Raw genomic sequence first — 24,558 nt, forward strand, 5'->3', positions numbered from 1 at the left:
AACATTAAGCCCTCTACATTCATATCACATCAAAAATAATTTCACAAATTCAAAATATACACTGTACACTGTTTTAACTGGTTTTAATACAGTTGCAGCCTACTTTTTTCAGTGACAACATGTTTGTCGTCCGTCTTCCGTTTCCACACAGGTGTTCTGAGACGTAAATAGCTAATTAGCACAGGTAGGCCTACGCCTCGTAGGCATACGTTCCTTATGTTTCCACAACCAAGCAATGTGTTTTAACATTCGGAGCACGTTCTTGCAGCTCTTAACAAAACTTCCCCGGCCAGAAGAACATAGTACCTTCAATAGTCGCTAAAGTTAGTTATTATCTATGAATGGGTTACCCTCACATATCCAATCCCCTCCGATCTACATCTAGTGCCAGGGGTTTATTTGGGATTCAGAGTTTGAGTAGGCCTTCCGCACATCTCTATGGTATAACTTCCACACATCTCTATGGTATGACTACCACACATCTCTACGGTATGACTTCCACACATCTCTATGGTAGGCCTACCACACATCTCTATGGTAGACCTACCACACATCTCTACCTCCGCACATCTCTATGGTAGGCCTACCACACATCACTACGGTATGACTTCCACACATCTCTGTTGTAGGCCTTCTACACATCTATATGGTATGACTACCACACATCTCTACGGTATGACTTCCACACATCTCTGCTGTAGGCCTTCTACACATCTATATGGTATGACTACCACACATCTCTACGGTATGACTTCCACACATCTCTGCTGTAGGCCTTCTACTCATCTCTATGGTAGGCCTACCACACATCACTACGGTATGACTTCCACACATCTCTGCTGTAGGCCTTCTACACATCTCTATGGTAGGCCTACCACACATCACTACGGTATGACTTCCACACATCTCTATGGTAGGACTACCACACATCTCTACGGTATGACTTCCACACATCTCTATGGTAGGCCTACCACACATCTCTATGGTATGACTTCCACACATCTCTATGGTAGGCCTACCACACATCTCTATGGTATGACTACCACACATCTCTACGGTATGACTTCCACACATCTCTATGGTAGGCCTACCACACATCTCTATGGTAGGCCTACCACACATCTCTATGGTATGACTACCACACATCTCTACTGTATGACTTCCACACATCTCTATGGTAGGCCTACCACACATCTCTATGGTAGGCCTACCACACATCTCTACGGTATGACTTCCACACATCTCTACGGTATGACTACCACACATCTCTACGGTATGACTTCCACACATCTCTATGGTAGGCCTACCACACATCTCTATGGTAGGCCTACCACACATCACTACGGTATGACTTCCACACATCTCTATGGTATGACTACCACACATCTCTATGGTAGGCCTACCACACATCACTACGGTATGACTTCCACACATCTCTATGGTAGGCCTACCACACATCACTACGGTATGACTTCCACACATCTCTATGGTATGACTACCACACATCTCTATGGTAGGCCTACCACACATCACTACGGTATGACTTCCACACATCTCTATGGTAGGCCTACCACACATCTCTATGGTAGGCCTACCACACATCTCTACCTCCGCACATCTCTATGGTAGGCCTACCACACATCACTACGGTATGACTTCCACACATCTCTATGGTATGACTACCACACATCTCTATGGTAGGCCTACCACACATCACTACGGTATGACTTCCACACATCTCTATGGTAGGCCTACCACACATCACTACGGTATGACTTCCACACATATCTATGGTAGGCCTACCACACATCTCTATGGTAGGCCTACCACACATCACTACGGTATGACTTCCACACATATCTATGGTATGACTACCACACATCACTACGGTATGACTTCCACACATACCTATGGTAGGCCTACCACACATCACTACGGTATGACTTCCACACATATCTATGGTATGACTACCACACATCACTACGGTATGACTTCCACACATATCTATGGTAGGCCTACCACACATCACTACGGTATGACTTCCACACATATCAATGGTATGGCTACCACATATACTTAACAAAAATATAAATACAACATGTAAAGTGTTGGTCACATGTTTCATGAGCTGAAATAAAAGATCCCCGAAATGTTCCATATGCACAAAAAGCTTATTTCTCTCAATTTGTGTGCACAAATTTGTTTACATCTGTTACTGAGCATTTTTCCTTTGCCAAGATATTCCATCCGCCTGAGAGATGTGGCATATCAAGAAGCTGATTAAACAGCATGATCCTTACACAAGTGCAACTTGTGCTGGGGACAAGTTGCACAAATGTGCAGTTTTCTAACACAACACAATGCCACAGATGTTTCAAGTTTTGAGGAAATGTGCAATTGGCATGCTGACGGCAGGAATGCCCACCAGAGCTGTTGGCAGAGAATTGAATGTTAATTTCTCCCATAAGCCGCCTCCAAAGTCGTTTTAGAGAATTTGGCAGTATCAATCAATCAATCAATCAAATGTATTTATAAAGCTCTTTTTACATCAGCTGATATCACAAAGTGCTGTACAGAAACCCAGCCTAAAACCCCAAACAACAAGCAATGCAGGTGTAGAAGTGGCTAGGAAAAACTCCCTAGAAAGGCAGGAACCTAGAGAGGAACCAGGCTTTGAGGGGTGGCCAGTCCTCTTCTGGCTGTGCCGGGTGGAGATTATAACAGAACATGGCCAAGATGTTCAAACGTTCATAGATGACCAGCAGGGTCAGATAATAATAATCACAGTGGTTGTAGAGGGTGCAACAGGTCAGCACCTCAGGAGTAAATGTCAGTTGGCTTTTCATAGCCGATCATTCAGAGTTAGAGACAGCAGGTGCAGTAGAGAGAGATTCCAAAACAGCAGGTCTGGGACAAGGTAGCACGTCTAGTGAACAGGTCAGGGTTCCATAGCCACAGGCACAACAGTTGAAACTGGAGCCACAGCATGAGCAGGTGGACTGGGGACAGCAAGGAGTCATCAGGCCAGGTAGTCCTAAGGCATGGTCCTAGGGCTCAGGTCCTCCAAGAGAAAGAGAGAAAAAAAAGACAGAATTAGAGGGAGCATACTTAAATTCACACAGGACACCGGATAAGACAGGAGAAATAGTCCAGATATAACAGACTGACCCTAGCCCCCCGACACATAAACTATTGCAGCATAAATACTGGAGGCTGAGACAGGAGGGGTCGGGAGACACTGTGGCCCCGTCAGACGATACCCCTGGACAGGGCCAACCAGGCAGGATATAACCACACCCACTTTGCCAAAGTACAGCCCCCACACCACTAGAGGGATATCTTCAACCACCAACCTACTATCCTGAGACAAGGCCAAGTAAAGCCCACGAAGATCTCCCCCACGGCACGAACCCGAGGAGGGCGCCAACCCGGACAGGAAGATCACGTCAGTGACTCAACCCACTCAAGTGACGCACCACTCCTAGGGACGGCATGGAAGAGCACCAGTAAGACAGTGACCCAGCCCCTGTAATAGGGTTAGAGGCAGAGAATCGCAGGGGAGAGAGGGGAACCGACCAGGCAGAGACAGCAAGGGCGGTTCTTCGCTCCAGTGCCTTTCCGTGAAGAGATGAGTCTTAAATAAAGACTTAAAGGCCGAGACCGAGTCTGCGTCTCTCACATGGATAAGCAGACCATTCCATAAAAATGGAGCTCTATAGGAGAAAGACCTACCTCCAGCTGTTTGCTTAGAAATTCAAGGACAGTAAGGAGGCCTGCGTCTTGTGACAATAGCGTACATGTAGGTATGTACGGCAGGACTAAATCGGAAATATAGGTAGGAGCAAGCCCATGTAAGGATTTGTAGGTTAGCAGTAAAGCCAGTACGCCCAACCGACCTCACAACTACATACCACTGTAACCCCGCCAGCCCAGGACCTCCACATCCGGCTTCTTCACCTGCGAGATCGTCTGAGACCAGCCAACCGGACTAAACTGAGGAGTATTTCTGTCTGTAATAAAACTCTTTTGTGGGAAAAACTAATTCTGACTGGCTGGGCCTGGATCCCCAGTGAGTGGGCCTATGCCCTCCCGGGCACACCCATGGCTGCGCACCTGCCAATTCTTGTGAAATCCATAGATTTTGGCCTAATGAATTGATTTAAATTGACTGATTTACTTATATGAACTGTAACTCACTAAAATTGTTTATATTTTGGTTCAGTGTACATGCTGGAACAGATGTGTCAATTAATCAACTATTTTAATCCATATGTTGATTGATTTGTCTCAGATGATACAATTATTTGATTTTAGCTGCCCTAGTTTCTCTAGTTATGGTGCTTTTGTAACAGTATTTCTTCCGTCCCTCTCCTTGCCCCTTCCAGGGCTCGAACCAGGGACCCTCTGCACACATCAGAAAATGCCAACCCACGAAGCATTTCACCCATCGTTCCACAAAAGCCACGGCCCTTGCAGAGCAAGGGGACAACTACTTAAAGGTCTCAGAGCGAGTGACGTCACCAATTGAAACTCTATTAGCGCACCGGTTACAGTCACCCCCCTTTTGACCTCCTCCTTTTCCGCAGCAACCAGTGATCCGGGTCACCGCACCAATGTAACAGTATTGCTTCCGTCCCTCTCCTCGCCCCTTCCAGGGCTCCTCAACACACATCAACAACTGCCTCCCACAAAGCATCGTTACCCATAGTTCCACAAAAGCCGCGGCCCTTGCAGAGCAAAGGGAACAATTACTTCAAGGTCTCCGAGCGAGTGACGTCACCAATTGAAACTGTTTTAGCGCGCACCCCGCTAACTAGCTAGCCATTTTACACCGGTTACACTTTCAAGACAACTGGGAACTCAGGAGAAAGAAAAAAAACAGTTCAAATTATGACGTCGTTGATTTTCAAGTCGGGAAGGCGGAGCTCTAGAAAGATACCCGAGTTTCTGACTTGGATTCCCGAGTTGTTTGACCATTCACAACGATTTCCCTTCCCCAGATTTTCGAGTTCCCAGGTGTTGTTGAACGCGGCAGATGTACATATTGTAACCGCGAGTCATTTTCTGATTGCGTCACCAGAAAGCGTCACATTCTCAAAAACCGTTTGGTTTATTGTGTTTATTTAGGGTGGATGTGCCCCGGCTGCCATCGACCCTCAAAATGACCAAATTACAGTTTTTAAATGTATTTTTGACCGAACGTTTGATGTTAGCCGCCCAAGAGATATATAAGCAAGTGGAAGAGACAATATTAGAATACCAAGAAGAAATACTCCAGGGAAAGAGAGAGAATGATCAATTGAGACGCAAGTTTGGGATTCCATGGCCAGGTTGGTAATGTAGCTAGCTAACTACGTTATTTGAATAGCAAACTGTGCTAATGAGGATAATGAGCACACATTATGTAGCTAGTTATGTATTTGTTCTGAAATATGCCGTTATGAATGTGCTTTGTTTTAGCTAACCAACTATGACTGTGTCATATGCCAGTGGCTAGCTTGGCGTGTTAGCTAATGTAGCTACTGTATCTTTTTTTTCTGCAGTGCAGTCAGAGAGACGGCTAGCTAACGTTAGCATTCATGGCTAGAAAATCGAGAAACACTCTTTTCACGCCACGTCGATAAGGAAGTGACTTTTTCGTAGCAGGTTAGGAGACTGCGGTTAAGGTTAGGAAAAGGTTTAGGGAAAATGCTCTCCTAACCAGTTACGAAAAATGTTCCTTGAAAAGAACATAGTTGTCAGTACATTCTGTGTATTCTGTTCCTCAATAGCTAGCTACTACAACTCAGAACTGTGTGGTAGCAGGTCGTGATAGCTCAAGTAAAGGTGCTTTGCTAACGACACTATATTTTCCCTCCTTGACTTTCAGACCGAGAGCCCTTTGCTCCTGTAGAATCTGAGGAGGAGGGAGGCATTGGGCAAAAGCAGGAACCAGAGCCAAGGCAGACTATGGAGAAACAGGAGGGAAGGACCAGGAAGGAGGAAAATCAGTTTAGAGGACCGGACTCTCAGTCTATATTCACTCCTTCCAATGGAAATGATGACTATGATCAGAACCCACCTCAACACACCTCACTCAGTCAGTTCCAAACTCTCACCGGGGAGAGTAGAGAGGGAGGCTCTCTGTCCAGCTCATCAACATCCAAACCAATCAAAACAGAGACTGAAGGACTGGGTGTTTGTCCATTTGATCCGTCAAGTGACCCCAATACATTCTCTTCGTCAGTGAACCTTGACCTTTCGGCAGCACATAGTGAGAACAGTGTAAGTATGATGGGGGTGGAAGGTGGTGAAGGACTACTGTCAGGGTTTGAGGCGCTACAGATACCACTACACATGGAACAGTCCCTTCAAAATCACCACAACACAGCATTGTGTTGCAAGGTGTGTGGGAAACCCTGTAGACATATGGGCCATTTAAACGCACACATGCAAATGCACATGAAAGAGAAGCAATTTCTTTGTGGCCTGTGTGGTAAGTCCTTTAGCTCGTCGGGAAGGTTGAAAGGTCACCAGAGGATTCACACAGGGGAGAAGCCCTATCAGTGCCATATCTGTAGAAAACGGTTCAATCAGACCGCACACCTGACGGTACACCTGAGAGTCCACACAGGTGAGAAACCGTTCAGTTGTCCCGTCTGTGGGAAGAGCTTCAGTCAGTCCAACAAGGTGAAAAGACACCTTGTAACACATTCTAGGGACAGGATGTTCCTACCAGGCCTATGAGGGAGATGCGGTAGATGTTTAAGTGGAAATGTACAGGATAGGGGTTATAACTCCATTTCAAATCCATTTCAGTGTAGGAAAGGATTTGAAAATGTTTAGGCTAGCTATTTATGAGTTTAGACTAGCTATTTATAATAATGTGTCTAATCAAGCATTTTACCTAAATGGCATTGTCTATGTAAAGCAATTGTCAAAAGGTATTTTTACATTGTTACGTCTACAAGTACTGAAACAGAATTTTCTGTAATACATTTTGGAAGTCAATGGACATAAACATCCAAACTACTTATTGTATTTTTAAAGCATGAAACCAACGTGTGATTTTGGTGAAAATAGTTATTGGGCAGTTGGATGTAAATGGGATGTTTTGGACATTGTTGTGTTGTGTATTTTGGTAAATAAATGTCAGAATTCTTGAAACAAACCATCAGATTTTTCGTTTTTATTTAGTGGTGGAGGTTTGGATGATTGTCGTCCCTCAAAACATTAGATGTCAAGAAGATGTTAGAAGGTGAAAAGTTGGGTGAATGAGCGAAGCTGGTGATTCAACGGAAAGAAGCAACCCTCCAAAGCGGGAGAGCTTCATAACTGCTGAAAATCAGCTAAGTCGGATGACTTCAAATATTAATTTAGTCGAGCTCAGTATGTAGAACTCTAGAACTTTGTAGAACAATAGAACATAGAATCTATCCTGGGGACAGGATGTTGTCAACAAACAACTACTCTGGTCTCGTACCCCCTCAACTGTCTGAATTATGTGATGTTCTAGAATGAAAAACCATTGGTAACAACTATAATAAACATGAAAGAGTGCATGTTTATCCTTTCTTCCTATGTGGGTTCCAGGACTATGAAAACACGGATGACTTCTGGTGCTGTGCGGTGTGGAGGGAAGGCCAGGAGGAGGTGGAGGGTGTGGTTCCCAGTACCTGGGTGGTGGGAAGGAAGGTCCTGTGGCCTCCAGCCAATGGGAGGAAGGCTCTGAAAGAGAGACACAAGCCAGGAGCCAATTGGACGACATATGACCTTGTTAAGGTCAAACTATTCTCAGGTACTGAAGCGTCTTACCTACCACGTACACGATGTGGAGTTTTTAGTGGTTATGTTTGATGTTTAAATACCTTATTAAAGAACTTCCCCTAAAGTTCTCAGAAAATCAAGTGCAGTAATACATGTGAAATGTAAGTAAGCTCCTTGTAGTGTGTCACCCCAGTGACTGAAAGAATAACTGTTTCATGATCCCATATCCCTCTTTAACTCTATTTGTGCCAAACTACCAATTCTCAGAATGCTCTCAGGGAAGCTGCAGCTACACTCTTAATTTGTTGAGAAATCTGTTGTGTAATGTAATGTTTTTAATTGTATAGAACTGCCTTAATTTTGCTGTAGCCTGAATCTGAGATCGAGCTACCCTGTATGGTTTCAGAATCTCTGGAAGAGTGTGAAGGCTACAGTAGGTCCAGTGATGAGCTCACTGACAACGGAGACAGTGAGCCCAACACACAAAAGAAGAAGAGGAGGAGGAGGAAGAGGAGGACGGGTGAGGGGCACGTTACCGGTCAGTGTGAGATAGCCTTAACATAGACATTGATAAATCAGGATTGCTTCTGTAGGACAGTGTGTTTGACGAACATTTGATTTCAATCAACTTTTACAAAAGGCACTGATCAGATACCTCAAGGAGGACCCAGTGGAGATGGAAGGATACACACAGGTGACAGACTCCTTAGAGAATGTATTGGGCCACCGTGTTGTACTTTCACTAAACTAGCCATATGTATGGAACACAATTCTGTAGCTGTACTCATTGCCTGTTTATCCAAAGGTGTGTCAGGATCCTCAAACTCTCCTCCTCTGAAGAGGAGAGTGATGACGAAATCTGGAACCCTGGAGGAGAGTTCTGGAGCTCTAGAAGCAGAACCTCAGCTGGATCCATCTGAGCTCAGAGGGCAAGTTTCACTGCATCTACCGGTGTTCCCATTGGTTTGTCACACAAGTGTTCTATGTAAGTTTGAGGCATTGAATGTGTTCTGATCAATCTCTTTTGATGTTATTACAGCCTCGACGACGCACTCAACAAGGAGAGCTACCTCATAGAGGGACCACACTCTTCTGACGCATGTGAGAGAAACAAAGGCTGTCTAATGGTCCTGTGTGAATGTTGCCCAAAGGAGGGTTATTTTATTATATGTTTTTTAGGGGGTAGATCAGCTTTAAAATTGCAAATAGATTGCAGACAATTACATTGATGGAAGCTACATCACTTCCAAGTCCCAATATATTTATTTGCACATAAATACATATGTGTACAGTACCAGTCAAAAGTTTGGACACCTACTCATTCAAGGGTTTTTCTTTATTTTTACTGTTTCCTACATTGTAGAATTATTGTGAAGGCATCAACACTATGAAATAACACATCATGTAGTAACCAAAAAAGTGTTAAACAAATCAAAATATATTTGAGATTCATCAAAGTAGCCACCCGTGGTGTTGATGACAGCTTTGCACACTCTTGGCATTCGCTCAACCAGCTTCATGAGGTCGTTACCTGGAATGCATTTCAATTAACAGGTGTGCCTTGTTAAATGTACATTTGTGGAATTTCTTTCCATTCTAATGCGTTTGAGACAATCCATTGTGTTGTGACAAGGTAGGAGTGGTATACAGAAGATAGTCCTATTTGGTAAAATACCAAGTCCATATTATGATAAGAACAGCTCAAATAAGCAAAGAGGAACAACAGTCCATCATTACTTGAAGACATGAAGGTCAGTCAATCCGGAAAATTTGAAGAGCTTTGAAAATTTCTTTAAGTGCAGTCGCAAAACCCATCAAGCGCTATGATGAAACTGGGTCTCATGAGGACCGCCACAGGAAAGGATGACCCAGAGTTACCTCTGCTGCAGAGGATAAGTTCATTAGAGTTAACTGCACCTCAGATTGCAGCCCAAATAAATGCTTTGCCGAGTTCAAGTAACAGACACATCTCAACATCAACTGTTCAGAGGAGAATCAGGCCTTCATGGTTGAAGTACTGCAAAGAAACCATGACTAAAGGACACCAATAAGAAGAGACTCTCGTGGGCAAAGAAACACGAGCAATGGACATTAGACCTTTGGAAATATGTCCTTTGGTCTGAAGAGTCCAAATTTGAGTTTTTTTGGTTCCAACCGCTGTGTATTTGTAAGACGCAGAGTAGGTGAACAGATGATCTCCGCATGTGTGGTTCCCACCGTGAAGCATGGAGGAGGAGGTATGATGGCGTGGGGCTGCTTTGCTGGTGACACTCTGTGATTTATTTAGAATTCAAGGCACACTTAACCAGCATGGCTACCACAGCATTCTGCAGCGATACGTCATCCCATCTGGTTTGTGCTTAGTGGGACTGTCATTTGTTTTACAATGAACCAAAATACACTTCCAGGCTGTGTAAGGGCTATTTGACCAAGAAGGAGAGTGATGGAAGTGCTGCATCAGATGACCTGGCCTCCACAATCACCCGACCTCAACCCAATTGAGATGGTGTGGGATGAGTTGGACCACAGGGTGAAGGAAAAGCAGCCAACAAGTGCTCCGTATATGTGGGAACTCCTTCAAGACTGTTGGAAAAGCGTTCCTCATTAAGCTGGTGGAGAGAATGCCAAGAGTGTGCAAAGCTGTCATCAAGGCAAAGGGTGGCTACTTTGAAGAATCTAAAATATAGTATATATTTTGATTTGTTCAACACTTTTTTTTTTGGTAACTACATGATACCATATGTGTGATGTCATAGCTTTGATGTTTATTTGATGTGTATGATTATATACATTTTATGGGCACAGGTTTATTTTACAATAGTTATGTTTGTTTTTTCTCCTGTCCTTCCTCTAACCTCAATCTCTCATCTATTTCTTTCACTAAAGTTCAGAATCTATATGCGTTTTACAGACACAGTATGTTTGACATTAGTTATCTTGTTATTATTCCAACCTTCATCTCCATTCAACCCCTCCCATCTATCTCTTAACAACATCCAGTCCCAACCTTCATCTCCATTCAACCCCTCCCATCTATCTCTTAACAACATCCAGTCCCAACCTTCATCTCCATTCAACCCCTCCCATCTATCTCTTAACAACATCCAGTCCCAACCTTCATCTCCATTCAACCCCTCCCATCTATCTCTTAACAACATCCAGTCCCAACCTTCATCTCCATTCAACCCCTCCCATCTATCTCTTAACAACATCCAGTCCCAACCTTCATCTCCATTCAACCCCTCCCATCTATCTCTTAACAACATCCAGTCCCAACCTTCATCTCCATTCAACCCCTCCCATCTATCTCTTAACAACATCCAGTCCCAACCTTCATCTCCATTCAACCCCTCCCATCTATCTCTTAACATCATCCAGTCCCAACCTTCATCTCCATTCAACCCCTCCCATCTATCTCTTAACAACATCCAGTCCCAACCTTCATCTCCATTCAACCCTCCCATCTATCTCTTAACAACATCCAGTCCCGACCTTCATCTCCATTCAACCCTCCCATCTATCTCTTAACAACATCTAGTCCCAACCTTCATCTCCATTCAACCCCTCCCATCTATCTCTTAACAACATCCAGTCCCAACCTTCATCTCCATTCAACCCCTCCCATCTATCTCTTAACAACATCCAGTCCCAACCTTCATCTCCATTCAACCCCTCCCATCTATCTCTTAACATCATCCAGTCCCAACCTTCATCTCCATTCAACCCCTCCCATCTATCTCTTAACAACATCCAGTCCCAACCTTCATCTCCATTCAACCCCTCCCATCTATCTCTTAACAACATCCAGTCCCGACCTTCATCTCCATTCAACCCCTCCCATCTATCTCTTAACAACATCTAGTCCCGATCTTCATCTCCATTCAACCCCTCCCATCTATCTCTTAACAACATCCAGTCCCAACCTTCATCTCCATTCAACCCCTCCCATCTATCTCTTAACAACATCCAGTCCCAACCTTCATCTCCATTCAACCCCTCCCATCTATCTCTTAACAACATCCATATTGGATTTTTATTTGCCATATATTCAACTGTGTTGTGATGTTTCACAAACGGATTGAACCTTTCTATTCTCATAGTTTCTACAGATTGTAAATTAAAAATACTTTTTTTTTGCTAAAAGTATTATTATATTATTGACCGATTTTGACTATGACTTTTCAGATCAGCCAGTAGTGCTATCTGCATAGTTAGCTCCAGGTAAATGTATTATTATATATATTGATTGACTATGACTTTTCAGATCAGCCAGTAGTGCTATCTGCATAGTTAGCTCCAGGTAAATGTATTATTATATATATTGATTGACTATGACTTTTCAGATCAGCCAGTAGTGCTATCTGCATAGTTAGCTCCAGGTAAATGTATTATTATATATATTGATTGACTATGACTTTTCAGATCAGCCAGTAGTGCTATCTGCATAGTTAGCTCCAGGTAAATGTATTATTATATATATTGATTGACTATGACTTTTCAGATCAGCCAGTAGTGCTATCTGCATAGTTAGCTCCAGGTAAATGTATTATTATATATATTGATTGACTATGACTTTTCAGATCAGCCAGTAGTGCTATCTGCATAGTTAGCTCCAGGTAAATGTATTATTATATATATTGATTGACTATGACTTTTCAGATCAGCCAGTAGTGCTATCTGCATAGTTAGCTCCAGGTAAATGTATTATTATATATATTGATTGACTATGACTTTTCAGATCAGCCAGTAGTGCTATCTGCATAGTTAGCTCCAGGTAAATGTATTATTATATATATTGATTGACTATGACTTTTCAGATCAGCCAGTAGTGCTGTCTGCATAGTTAGCTCCAGGTAAATGTATTATTATATATATTGATTGACTATGACTTTTCAGATCAGCCAGTAGTGCTATCTGCATAGTTAGCTCCAGGTAAATGTATTATTATATATATTGATTGACTATGACTTTTCAGATCAGCCAGTAGTGCTATCTGCATAGTTAGCTCCAGGTAAATGTATTATTATATATATTGATTGACTATGACTTTTCAGATCAGCCAGTAGTGCTATCTGCATAGTTAGCTCCAGGTAAATGTATTATTATATATATTGATTGACTATGACTTTTCAGATCAGCCAGTAGTGCTATCTGCATAGTTAGCTCCAGGTAAATGTATTATTATATATATTGATTGACTATGACTTTTCAGATCAGCCAGTAGTGCTATCTGCATAGTTAGCTCCAGGTAAATGTTGCAATTCTTCAGCCATTGCTGGACCTGCGACCATCAACAAGCTACATAGTACCAAAACAAATTATCTAATGATTCTGTCTCTTCGCAGCTACGTCTGCAGAGCTGGGAAGGTTGTATCCCCAATATATATAACATTCTATTGGTTGCAAGAATTTTGCATAATTTAAATATAAAAATTCAAAGTTTTGAATCTGGCGTCATTTTGTGTATCAGTTCATAAATTGATTTCGTCAAATCTCTTCCCAACTCTTTTGCAATCTATATGGCACAGCTGTAAAATTGTTGGTCCTTAAATGAAACTGATATACTTTTTATTTTATTTATCTCGATTTTCTTTAACCAATTATTGTCTTTAATGCAGGGCCGGCAGACAAGTTCCCTACTTTTTTCCCCCTTCCACTTTCCTCTTACATTTTTGCGGTAATTCTGCAATTAGTTGGTTGTAATTTTGGGTAGAGCAGACATTTCCACATATTTTTGTTAGCTGTGTGACATAACGCCACCAGTCCTATTTACAAAATGGGAGTCACACAAGACTTATTAAAACAACAATTCTAATGATAAGCAAAACACTTAGGAGAATTAAAAGTATACATTAAATCCTTTTTTAATGAGAACATTCATATTGCAAGAATCTATATAATACATTTCACAGTAACCCTTTCTTATAAGCAGGATATTTTTTAATTGACATTTTCTAGAAGATTTTACCAAAACACGAGGCAGGTTAAAACTGCACATTTAAAAATCTGAATGTTCCAAAAGAAACCCTAGACATCTCAACATTGGCTTGAAAGGGCAAATGGAGGTTCTTCAGCGTACAATGACACCTTTTGTTGTTTTCTAACCCCTTTGATATTATTGTTAATAGCTGAGATTTCAATGGCCGTAATACGCTTAACAATATATATTAATACGTTACAAGTTTTACTCAATTTTATATAGAATACATAATCCTACTATATGTGAATTACTTAATTGGTATTTCCACTTTCTTTTTTTAGGGGATTCTGTTTTTCCAACCTCTCAGTCCAGAGAGGGAACATTCCTAAGGTATGTGCTGCAGCTGAACAATGTAACCTTTGCATTACTAATGCCAAGGCAGATGGATAGGAAGTAAGAACACACTCTGATGTAAGTGCTGTGGAATTAAGTATCCTCCCTTTTTTGAAAAATGTTTTGTGTGTTTATAGTGGACAGGATGTGATGGGAAACCTGCTGAATTCAACCCAAAGTTTTCCTCTTCCAAATGACCGTGAGTATTCTCTTTTATTTAATCAATCTGGTCAGTCACACAGAAATGCATAATGGCCTGGTTCACGCACCCAGAGTACGCCTATTTCAGGATTTAAAAGCCTTCTCCATTAGCATGCATTTCAATCCAGGTGTAGGTTTAATTTGAATCTGGGAACCAATAAAGATTACATTGTACCACATTGTGACTCTTCCATCTCCAGAGTTCCAGGAGCAGGTCCTGGGTCTGCTGGTGGACATCAGACAGTCAGTGTGGGATCTAGGAGGAAGGGTGGGAGTTCTAGAACACTGGGGTGGTTCTAGGGGTTCTGGAACAGATTTCCATTTTGACGTGTGCAGAACCTACGAGGACATGGCCAACCTGGAGAAAGTTCTAGAGCCTCCTGAGGTAGCTGCCCAGATGGTACGTGGATCTGCAGAGCATTGAGTGATACGCTAGCATTACAATGACAGTGTTGTTGGAACCCCAATGTACACAAAATAACTAGTTGTCTTTGTTTGTATGTTTCTCAGAAACAGTTCCTGAGCAGGATCGGTGGGAACACCTTGAGGGAAAATGTCACCAGGGTGATGGAGAGGTGGGTACTGGACACACACACACACACACACACACACACTTTTGGAATGCTGAAATACGGACTCTGTTCTCTTCTTAGGCTGATGACCAATGAACTGATGAGTACCTTCAACATGAAAGGAAGGAAAGGAACCAAGAAGAGTTTTCTCACACACTCCCTCAGTAAAATCATTATTGGTAAGAGTTACCTGACTCAATAGTTAATTTCAATGTTTCGATCTGAAAGTCTGTCAGACCACGATGATGACGATCATTTTACTGCAGAGGTATTACATATATTCCTTGTTGATGCCTCGTTTTAATGCTAAATGACTTAAATGAATGTCCACTGATCTTGTGTTCTCTCCTCTCTGAATCTTTCAGACAGCATCATGATCACCCACCCGTACGCCACAGAGTCTGCTGTGATGCACCTGATGGCCAACGTACTGAAGTACGCCCCAGACCGACGCGGAGGAGGAGGCAGACCCCCCAGACAGTCACCCCAGGTCCCCCATACCCAGAGACAGCAACACATCCAACAACACATCAACATCAAACAGGAGCAAGACTATTAATGCCTGGACACCTTCTTTCTAGCCTGCGTACCAGTCTGTTTGTGCTATTATTGTCATGCCAAGGAGTGGGATGATAGCACAGACTGGTACCCAGGCTACCTTCCTACTCTACCTGGGTCATATTCACTAGTAGTCACCAAACCAGTGTTAATTTCGTCAACAAAAATAGTGACTAAAATATTCAGCAAGCACCTATTTTTCAGTGGCAATTGACAAGACTATAACTGAATAAATAGACCCAGAATAAGAACTAGAAATAAACTAAAATCATATTTCATTCCAGTTGACTAAAACTGGACGAGAATAAATGATCTGACTAAAATCAGATAAGTGGACTGGACAATAGTTTTTGGAGATATTGAGAGCTTTTCTGTGATAAGCACAATTAATATTAGCAGTGGGAAGGACTTGCCACATCACCTGGTGAGCTGGGGGGGGAGCAAGCGATGAGTGTGGACAGAGACCAGCTCCACTCTGCCTTCGATTATACACATCACTCAGGCGACTCTCTTGCTTCCTCGTAGCTAACCAGTCACCACCAGCCTTCTGGTTAGCTACCCCTTGTCTGGTTAAGAAACAAGCTGCTTTATGAAATGAAAAACAATAGCAGCGTTGAGTTTAATAGTAAAACAACAGTCTAGCTCCCTTGAGTTTAGAAAAGTAGGCTGTCTTTGGTATTTGTAGTCTCGCTCAACCCTCCCACTTTCCCCACTGCATTTCATAGCCAGGTTCTGTAGCCAAGACTCCCTCTTTTCCTCCGAGAAAATGGCTTGAGAGATTACCTTTCAAAAGATATGAGTCATAATACTTGGACCAGGACTGGAGCGCTGGGTCTCGGGAGTTCAGTCATAGGGACTGGAACTTGAGCACAGAGGACTTGGGACTCGATTGGGATTTGAGGTTTAATGACTTGACTACATCACTGGGTGAAATGGTCATTTAACCCCCCCTTCTACGTCCTGACATCAGTGTGGCATCTGGGAAATGGTGAGAACAATGATGTGACGGAGGTGCAACCCACACTACTGTGTCAATACGTGATAGTACCTCGCCCCCTCCCTTTCTCTCCTCCCACCATCCCCCCCTGCGCTTGTGTGTCTGTTTGTTTTTTATGTAATGTATAATATCTATGTAGGCTGAATTAGGAATTTACATGGCCCGTTAATACTTAAATATGTTTATCATATTTCTGCTGCTGGGAAGACAATAGGATGTTATGCAGAAAAATGTTTGTAGGACAAGGCTATGTATGTTTATGCACATGGGAGTCTGATTTATGTTTACTATGTGTTAATGAGGCAATACAAATGTGATGTGACTAAAGGGCATTTAGTTGACAAGAAAAACTATACTAAATCATTATTCAAATAACAAAAATGTGAGTGAGACTTAATTATAATTTAGTCAAACTGACTTAAGATTAGTCTAAATCTAAAAAAAAGAGTGCCAAAATGAATAATGTGCCAAACGGACTGAAACAGGTACTGCCTGGTCCCAGATCAGTTTGTGTTCTTGACAAGCCCATTGCTATCATTGTCAAGCCAAACAAGAAGATTGCAAGAGAGCAGACACAGACTGGCATTGCATCCAGGCTAACGCCTACTGTACTGTAGGCCTACCTGATGTACCCTCAGCCACCTTCCGCTTTAATGTTTCACATTTATTATACATGCACTGTATCATCATTATTTGCCTTTTTGAATTTAATATTGAATTTAGGATGAATTTAATCGGTTTTTAAGTTATGAAAATTCATTTTTGGAATTAATGATTGGAAGTAGTATTTTATAATGTACAAAGCCTTGACTTCTGGTTCTAAATAAAATGCATGCCTTGAGTTAGCCACCGTGTGGTATGTGGTTTAAATATATTTGGTGAAAGGGAAAAATGTGTGCAGGTAGTATAATGGATAATAAAGTAGACGATAACATGATTGTATATCAAAGAGATTTACAACTGAAAGTGATGTAGTTTGCTGCATATTTATTCATGTTTACTGAGATAAGATATACTCGCTTTCTTTGAAGATATGATACATATTCTGCTCATAGAAATCGATAAAGATAAAAGATCAAGTATTACGTTCTTCCATTTCTATGGTAGACGCGCCGATAAGTGTCTGGCGCGCTGACGTCATTTCCGTAGAGTGCAACGTGCATGTTTGACAACAAGCTCTACGTGGATTTCGGGAAGATCTTTTGCCCCTAAAATCGTCCAACGATGACTAAATTACAATATCTGAATGTGTATCTGACTGAGCGTCTCATGCAAGCTGCTGGGGAAATACTAAGAGTTGTCGCAGACACAATCTCCGAGTACCAGGAAGAAATATCCCGGACAAAGAGAGAGAACAAATACCTGAAACGACAACTGAACACACCGGTTCTATCACTGGGTATGTATCAAGCTAGCGAAGTAGCTAGTGTAGTTCCCATTTTATTTAGGCCTTATCTTGCTTAGCTAGCTAACTAGTGTGTTAAAGAACCTACCCGAATTGTATTTGACAATGTACTCTATAGGGAAGACAGCATCCCGTTTCACGAGCCAAAGTGTAGGCTTGGTCTCTTGTCATTTACTTGATGAAAGTATGTCTCATGATTCCTTGGAGGCTGTTATTAATGTCATTACATTATGTCTGTTGTCTTTTCCTCCCAGCCCCTCAGCCCATACTGTCTTGTGTCTCGGAGCAGCAAAGTCCACTTAAGCAGCAGTACTGTGAGGAGTCGAGCCCCAGTCTGGGCCAGGAGGACCTTGAGACCACACAGATTAAAGAGGAACAGGGTGAACTCGGGACCAGTCAGGAGGAAGAGCAGATTCAAGTTCCGGAGTCTGATACCAAAGAAGACTCCATATCTACTCTTCCCTGTGTGAAAAATGATGAGGACCGACCTCAGCCTTCACATCTTCCCCGAAACGAAACTGTGGAGAACAGAGTGAGGGAGTCTCTACTGACCAACACAACTGGACAGATCAAAACAGAACCTGATGGCTATGGAGTATCACTATCAGAACCAACCAGTGACTCCCCTCAGTCTCAGCCCGTCTCTGAAGTAAGTCCAGACTCTTCTAGAACACAAAGTCAGAACACTGAGAACAGAGAAAGTGTTCCTATTGTTCTGAGAGATCTAGAAAGGAGACCAGAGGAGGATACAGACACACACTCATGTACTCAGTGTGGAGCCATGTTCTGTGAGCTATCCCAACTGGAGGCACACATGCCATCCCACACAGCACCACACAGTGGTGACACTAGTCACAGGCAAATCATGTGCACAGTCTGTTGGAAGTCATTCACCTCTACCAGTTACCTCAAGGTCCACCAGCGTTCTCACACTAAGGAAAAGCCCTTTCACTGTGGTGTGTGTGGCAAGAGCTTCAGCTACTCAGGGAAGTTTAGGGAACACCAACGGATTCACACAGGAGAGAGACCTTACCGCTGCCATGTGTGTGGTAAACGCTTCAACCAGTCAGCCCACCTGAAGGCCCACCTGAGGGTACACACAGGGGAGAAACCCTACTCCTGTCCTGTCTGTGGGAAAGGATTCAGTCAGTCTGGACAGATCAAGGGACACCTCAGAACTCACATCCAAGGGAGGTAGAATAATGATAACTTGGAGTGGAAAGAGCCCATGAGTGGATAAACAGTAACCTCGGAAGCCGCCTGATCTCACAAGCTTACATGAATGGTTCGCTACCACAGAATCAGTCTGGTAATTACGAGGCTAGATAGACAGAGCCTTCTGTTCTCAAAGTGCCCAGCATATGGGAAGAGAAATACATTTCTTATTTTCAGTGCTACTAATTCTACAGTAACAGTACCTCAAAGTATTCACACCACATGACTAATTCCACATTTTGTTGTTACAGCCTGAATTCAAAATGGTAATTACGAGGTTAGATAGAGCCTTCTGTTCTCAAAATGCCCAGCGATTGGGAAGAGAAAGAGATAAAGACATTTATTTTCAGTGCTACAAATTTCACATTTAATTGTAAGATTAGAGGATTATAGAATGTGTGATTTAATTTTTTTTATTTTTTTCACCTTTATTTAACCAGGTAGGCTAGTTGAGAACAAGTTCTCATTTACAACTGCGACCTGGCCAAGATAAAGCATAGCAGTGTGAACAGACAACACAGAGTTACACATGGAGTAAACAATGATGTGTTTTGGACCCATAACTGAGGCACCGTATATCTGAATTTATTTAAGAGAGCTTCTTAATAACATGCTATGAAAAGACTGGGCTCATCCCCTGTATTGCTAGGTGACACTAACTATGTTAGAGAGTAATATAATGTTAATTTTGGTGTTATCTCCCTTGATTTCCTCTTGATGATTCCAGTTGGAGCTGATTGGTCTTCTTGCAAATAAACTAACTCAGTCATATTGATTAAGTATGTGTGGGAACATTTATTTCTGAATGTCTGTTACTGAATAAAACAAGTGGTCATATCAGGTCAACAAGCTAGAGTGATCAGTGGGTCTGTTAGACAACCTGTCCTCACCAATGTTGTTGTAATACTATGTTTGAACACTAGATGGTACACTTGAATTATTTCTCCACAAAAGTGTTACAATGTTAAATATTATTTTCCTTATAGGTCCTGCCTAGCAGCATAGTGTAAAATCTAGAAACCAACTTATTGTGAAGTTTATACATAAACATTCCAGGGTTTTAGTAGGGTCCCTCCTATATTAGACATATATGATAGAGCCATAGTTGAATAAGGCAGTGCTTACCTAGCTCATTCGTTTCTTTGTGCAAGAAATAAGTTTACTTCAAGGGGTCTCAACTTTGACATTGCAGGGGGGCAATCACCATGACAATCATCACCCCATTAACCAGTGTTATTATTTATCATTATGCCATCATAAAGCAGAGCCATTACACCCCCTCCCCTCGATAGAGCTAATCAGAACGATAACTGCCACTGTGCAGACAGCAGCGTCAAATGAGGTGGAGTATTCATGCTATGTTAGTTGATAGCCTCATCACCACTGTAATGGAAAGCACAGGCATTCCTCCTGAGTTCAGCCTAGTTGATTTGATTTTGAGCTGTCTGTCATTAGCAGAACCAAGATGGCATAGCAGTTCAGACGTCTTTTGTCCTCGTCTTGTCGTGTCCTGTATATATATATATTTACAACTTTTTTCACATACATTTTATTTTCCATCAACTCATCTTCAAAACACTCTCCTGCAACCCGCCTCACCAATTTATATTTATAAAAAAGTATTATTTACCTCAAATCTGTAATCCTCCAAGAAGCTAGCCAGAAACTCCAAGAAGCTAGCCAGAAACTAGCCAGAAGCTAGCCAGGAGCTAGCCAGAAGCTAATCCAGAAGCTAATCAGAAGCTAGTTCAGAACCTAGTTAGCTTCTTTACTGGCAAATCGTTAGTATTCAGCTCTGGACATTCATACCCGGATCTCACAGCTAGCTAGCTGCTATCCGTGTGACTATCGGCTTTCGTCGATTCCGGAGCAAACATAAATTATTCCGGAGCTAGCCAGCTCCGTCAATCACTCCTGAGTTCCATCAATCACTCCTGGGCTGCAGTCACCTATCCGGACCCGTTTTACTGCCTACGCGGAGCCCCACCGGGCCTTCACAACTGGACTGCCGACGTTATCTACCCGAAGGAGATCCGGCTGGCTCCTCCGTCGCGACGTTACCTGAACGCCCATCTGCGGCCTGCTAACCGTTAGCTGTCTTACCGGCTGCTATCTGAATAGACAATCGGACAATTTATTTATTTGTATTATTATTATGTTTTCTTCTTGGGCCTCTATAACTATATCTATTGTTTTTATTTTTGTTGTTGTTGTGTGATTTGGATGAATCCCCTCTACCACACGAAACCCCACTAATCTACTGACGGAACGCAAGAGGTGGCTAACAACAGACCTCCATCCTATGCTAGCTTGCTACCGATGGCCTGGCTAGCTGTCTAAATCGCCGTAACCCCCAACCAACCTCTCCACTCACTGGACCCTTTTGATCACTCGACTAAGCATGCCTCTCCTTAATGTCAATATGTCTTGTCCATTGCTGTTCTGGTTAGTGTTTATTGGCTTATTTCACTGTAGATCCTCTAGTCCTGCTCACTATACCTTATCCAACCTATTAGTTCCACCACCCACACATGCAATGACATCTCCTGGTTTCAATGATGTTTCTAGAGACAATATCTCTCTCTTCATCACTCAATACCTAGGTTTACCTCCACTGTATTCACATCCTACCATACCTTTGTCTGTACATTATACCTTGATGCTATTTTATCGCCCCCAGAAACATCCTTTTACTCTCTGTTCCAGACGTTCTAGACGACCAATTCTTATTGCTTTTAGCCGCACCCTTATTCTACTCCTCCTATGTTCCTCTGGCGATGTAGAGGTGAATCCAGGCCCTGCAGTGCCTAGCTCCACTCCTATTCCCCAGGCGCTCTCTTTTGACGACTTCTGTAACCGTAATAGCCTTGGTTTCATGCATGTTAACATTAGAAGCCTCCTCCCTAAGTTTGTTCTATTCACTGCTTTAGCACACTCTGCCAACCCGGATGTTCTAGCTGTGTCTGAATCCTGGCTTAGGAAGTCTGAAATTTTAATTCCAAACTACAACATTTTCAGACAAGATAGAACTGCCAAAGGGGGCGGTGTTGCAATCTACTGCAAAGATAGCCTGCAGAGTTCTGTCCTACTATCCAGGTCTGTACCCAAACAATTTGAACTTCTACTTTTAAAAATCCACCTCTCTAAAAACAAGTCTCTCACCGTTGCCGCCTGCTATAGACCACCCTCTGCCCCCAGCTGTGCTCTGGACACCATATGTGAACTGATTGCCCCCCATCTATCTTCAGAGCTCGTGCTGCTAGGCGACCTAAACTGGAACATGCTTAACACCCCAGCCATCCTACAATCTAAACTTGATGCCCTCAATCTCACACAAATTATCAATGAACCTACCAGGTACCTCCCCAAAGCCTTAAACACGGGCACCCTCATACATTTCATCCTAACCAACTTGCCCTCTAAATACACCTCTGCTGTCTTCAACCAAGATCTCAGCGATCACTGCCTCATTGCCTGCATCCGTAATGGGTCAGCGGTCAAACGACCTCCACTCATCACTGTAAAACGCTCCCCGAAACACTTCAGCGAGCAGGCCTTTCTAATCGACCTGGCCCGGATATTTTTTTAAAATGCCTTCCTAACCATCTTAAATAAACATGCCCCATTCAAGAAATTTAGAACCAGGAACAGATATAACCCTTGGTTCTCCCCAGACCTGACTGCCCTTAACCAACACAAAAACATCCTATGGAGTTCTGCATTAGCATCGAACAGCCCCGTGATATGCAGCTGTTCAGGGAACCTAGAAACCATTATACACAGGCAGTTAGAAAAGCCAAGGCTAGCTTTTTCAAGCAGAAATTTGCTTCCTGCAACACTAACTCAAAAAAGTTCTGGGACACTGTAAAGTCCATGGAGAATAAGAACACCTCCTCCCAGCTGCCCACTGCACTGAAGATAGGAAACACTGTCACCACTGATAAATCCACCATAATTGAGAATTTCAATTAGCATTTTTCTACGGCTGGCCATGCTTTCCACCTGGCTACTCCTACCCCGGTCAACAGCACTGCACCCCCAACAGCAACTCGCCCAAGCCTTCCCCAATTCTCCTTCTCCCAAATCCATTCAGCTGATGTTCTGAAAGAGCTGCAAAATCTGGACCCCTACAAATCAGCCGGGCTGGACCCTTTCTTCCTATTTCGCAACAAAGCATCCTTCACTCATGCTGCCAAACATACCCTTGTAAAACTGACCATCCTACCAATCCTCGACTTTGGCGATGTCATTTACAAAATAGCCTCCAATACCCTACTCAACAAATTGGATGCAGTCTATCACAGTGCAATCCGTTTTGTCACCAAAGCCCCATATACTACCCACCATTGCGACCTGTACGCTCTCGTTGGCTGGCCCTCACTTCATACTCGTCGCCAAACCCACTGGCTCCATGTCATCTACAAGACCCTGCTAGGTAAAGTCCCCCCTTATCTCAGCTCGCTGGTCACCATAGCATCTCCCACCTGTAGCACACGCTCCAGCAGGTATATCTCTCTAGTCACCCCCAAAACCAATTCTTTCTTTGGCCGCCTCTCCTTCCAGTTCTCTGCTGCCAATGACTGGAACAAACTACGAAAATCTCTGAAACTGGAAACACTTATCTCCCTCACTAGCTTTAAGCAGCAACTGTCAGAGCAGCTCACAGATTACTGCACCTGTACATAGCCCATCTGTTATTTAGCCCAAACAACTACCTCTTTCCCTACTGTATTAATTAATTTTGCTCCTTTGCACCCCATTCTTTTTATTTCTACTTGCACATTCTTCCACTGCAAATCTACCATTCCAGTGTTTTACTTGCTATATTGTATTTACTTTGCCACCATGGCCTTTTTTGCCTTTACCTCCCTTCTCACCTCATTTGCTCACATTGTATATAGACTTGTTTATACTGTATTATTGACTGTATGTTTGTTTTACTCCATGTGTAACTCTGTGTTGTTGTATGTGTCAAACTGCTTTGCTTTATCTTGGCCAGGTCGCAATTGTAAATGAGAACGTGTTCTCAACTTGCCTACCTGGTTAAATAAAGGTGAAATAAAAATAAAAATTATGACAAATAATAACTCAATCATATATGGGTCTCTCATGGGACAGGGCACAAGACAGACTCAAATGGCAGCACATTGTTGCAGTGTCTCACCCAGAATGAAAAAGACTAAGTAAGTCATCTGTTTCAGTCCCAGACTTACATACATACAACATTTGAAATATGGCCAAAAGTAGGCTTACATGAAAAGTGCAATGCTGTTAATATGTTATTTTGGGTTTTCAGTGAATTTATGTAAATCACAAAGCACATCTGCATTGTGTGGTGCAGGTAAATTCTCAGCAACAAAACCCACTGGGCACAGATTTCAGTTCAACATGTACTTTTGATTTACATTTGGCTGAGTTGTTATCTAACCTGGATTCAATGTGAAATCAACAAAAAAATTAACCACGTCAAAAATTCACCACAGAACCCAGGTCTGGTCTGGTGTGCACTATGCGTAGGATGAAGGGCCTCACACACGGACCCTGTAAAACA

The 24,558-nt window shown here is 42.6% G+C and overlaps 2 protein-coding genes across 3 annotated transcripts; both read left to right on the forward strand.

Annotated features, from left to right (window-relative positions):
• The first annotated feature begins 4,966 nt into the window (after positions 1 to 4,966).
• LOC115143509 (uncharacterized) lies at positions 4,967 to 17,232 on the forward strand. Of its 2 annotated transcripts, none has more exons than XM_029684006.2 (13): positions 4,967 to 5,330; positions 5,870 to 6,264; positions 7,573 to 7,777; positions 8,153 to 8,284; positions 8,387 to 8,440; positions 8,552 to 8,675; positions 8,786 to 8,847; positions 14,008 to 14,056; positions 14,197 to 14,258; positions 14,461 to 14,660; positions 14,771 to 14,835; positions 14,914 to 15,011; positions 15,198 to 17,232. In XM_029684006.2, the coding sequence occupies exons 1-13, from the start codon at positions 5,162 to 5,164 to the stop codon at positions 15,389 to 15,391; spliced, it is 1,809 nt and encodes a 602-aa protein (XP_029539866.2). In that variant the 5' UTR covers positions 4,967 to 5,161; the 3' UTR covers positions 15,392 to 17,232. The 2 variants fall into 2 exon arrangements, with proteins under 2 accessions (XP_029539866.2, XP_029539867.2); XM_029684007.2 differs by having other exon boundaries at positions 8,153 to 8,266.
• Positions 17,233 to 17,515: 283 nt separating this feature from the next.
• LOC115143516 (zinc finger and SCAN domain-containing protein 2-like) lies at positions 17,516 to 19,786 on the forward strand. The gene is made up of 2 exons (XM_029684015.2): positions 17,516 to 17,786; positions 18,047 to 19,786. Exons 1-2 carry the CDS (start codon positions 17,612 to 17,614, stop codon positions 18,988 to 18,990), a joined length of 1,119 nt encoding a protein of 372 aa, XP_029539875.2. The 5' UTR covers positions 17,516 to 17,611; the 3' UTR covers positions 18,991 to 19,786.
• The last annotated feature ends 4,772 nt before the right edge of the window (positions 19,787 to 24,558 follow it).

Source organism: Oncorhynchus nerka, linkage group LG15 (assembly GCF_034236695.1).
Source record: "Oncorhynchus nerka isolate Pitt River linkage group LG15, Oner_Uvic_2.0, whole genome shotgun sequence".
Lineage (NCBI taxonomy): Eukaryota > Metazoa > Chordata > Actinopteri > Salmoniformes > Salmonidae > Oncorhynchus > Oncorhynchus nerka.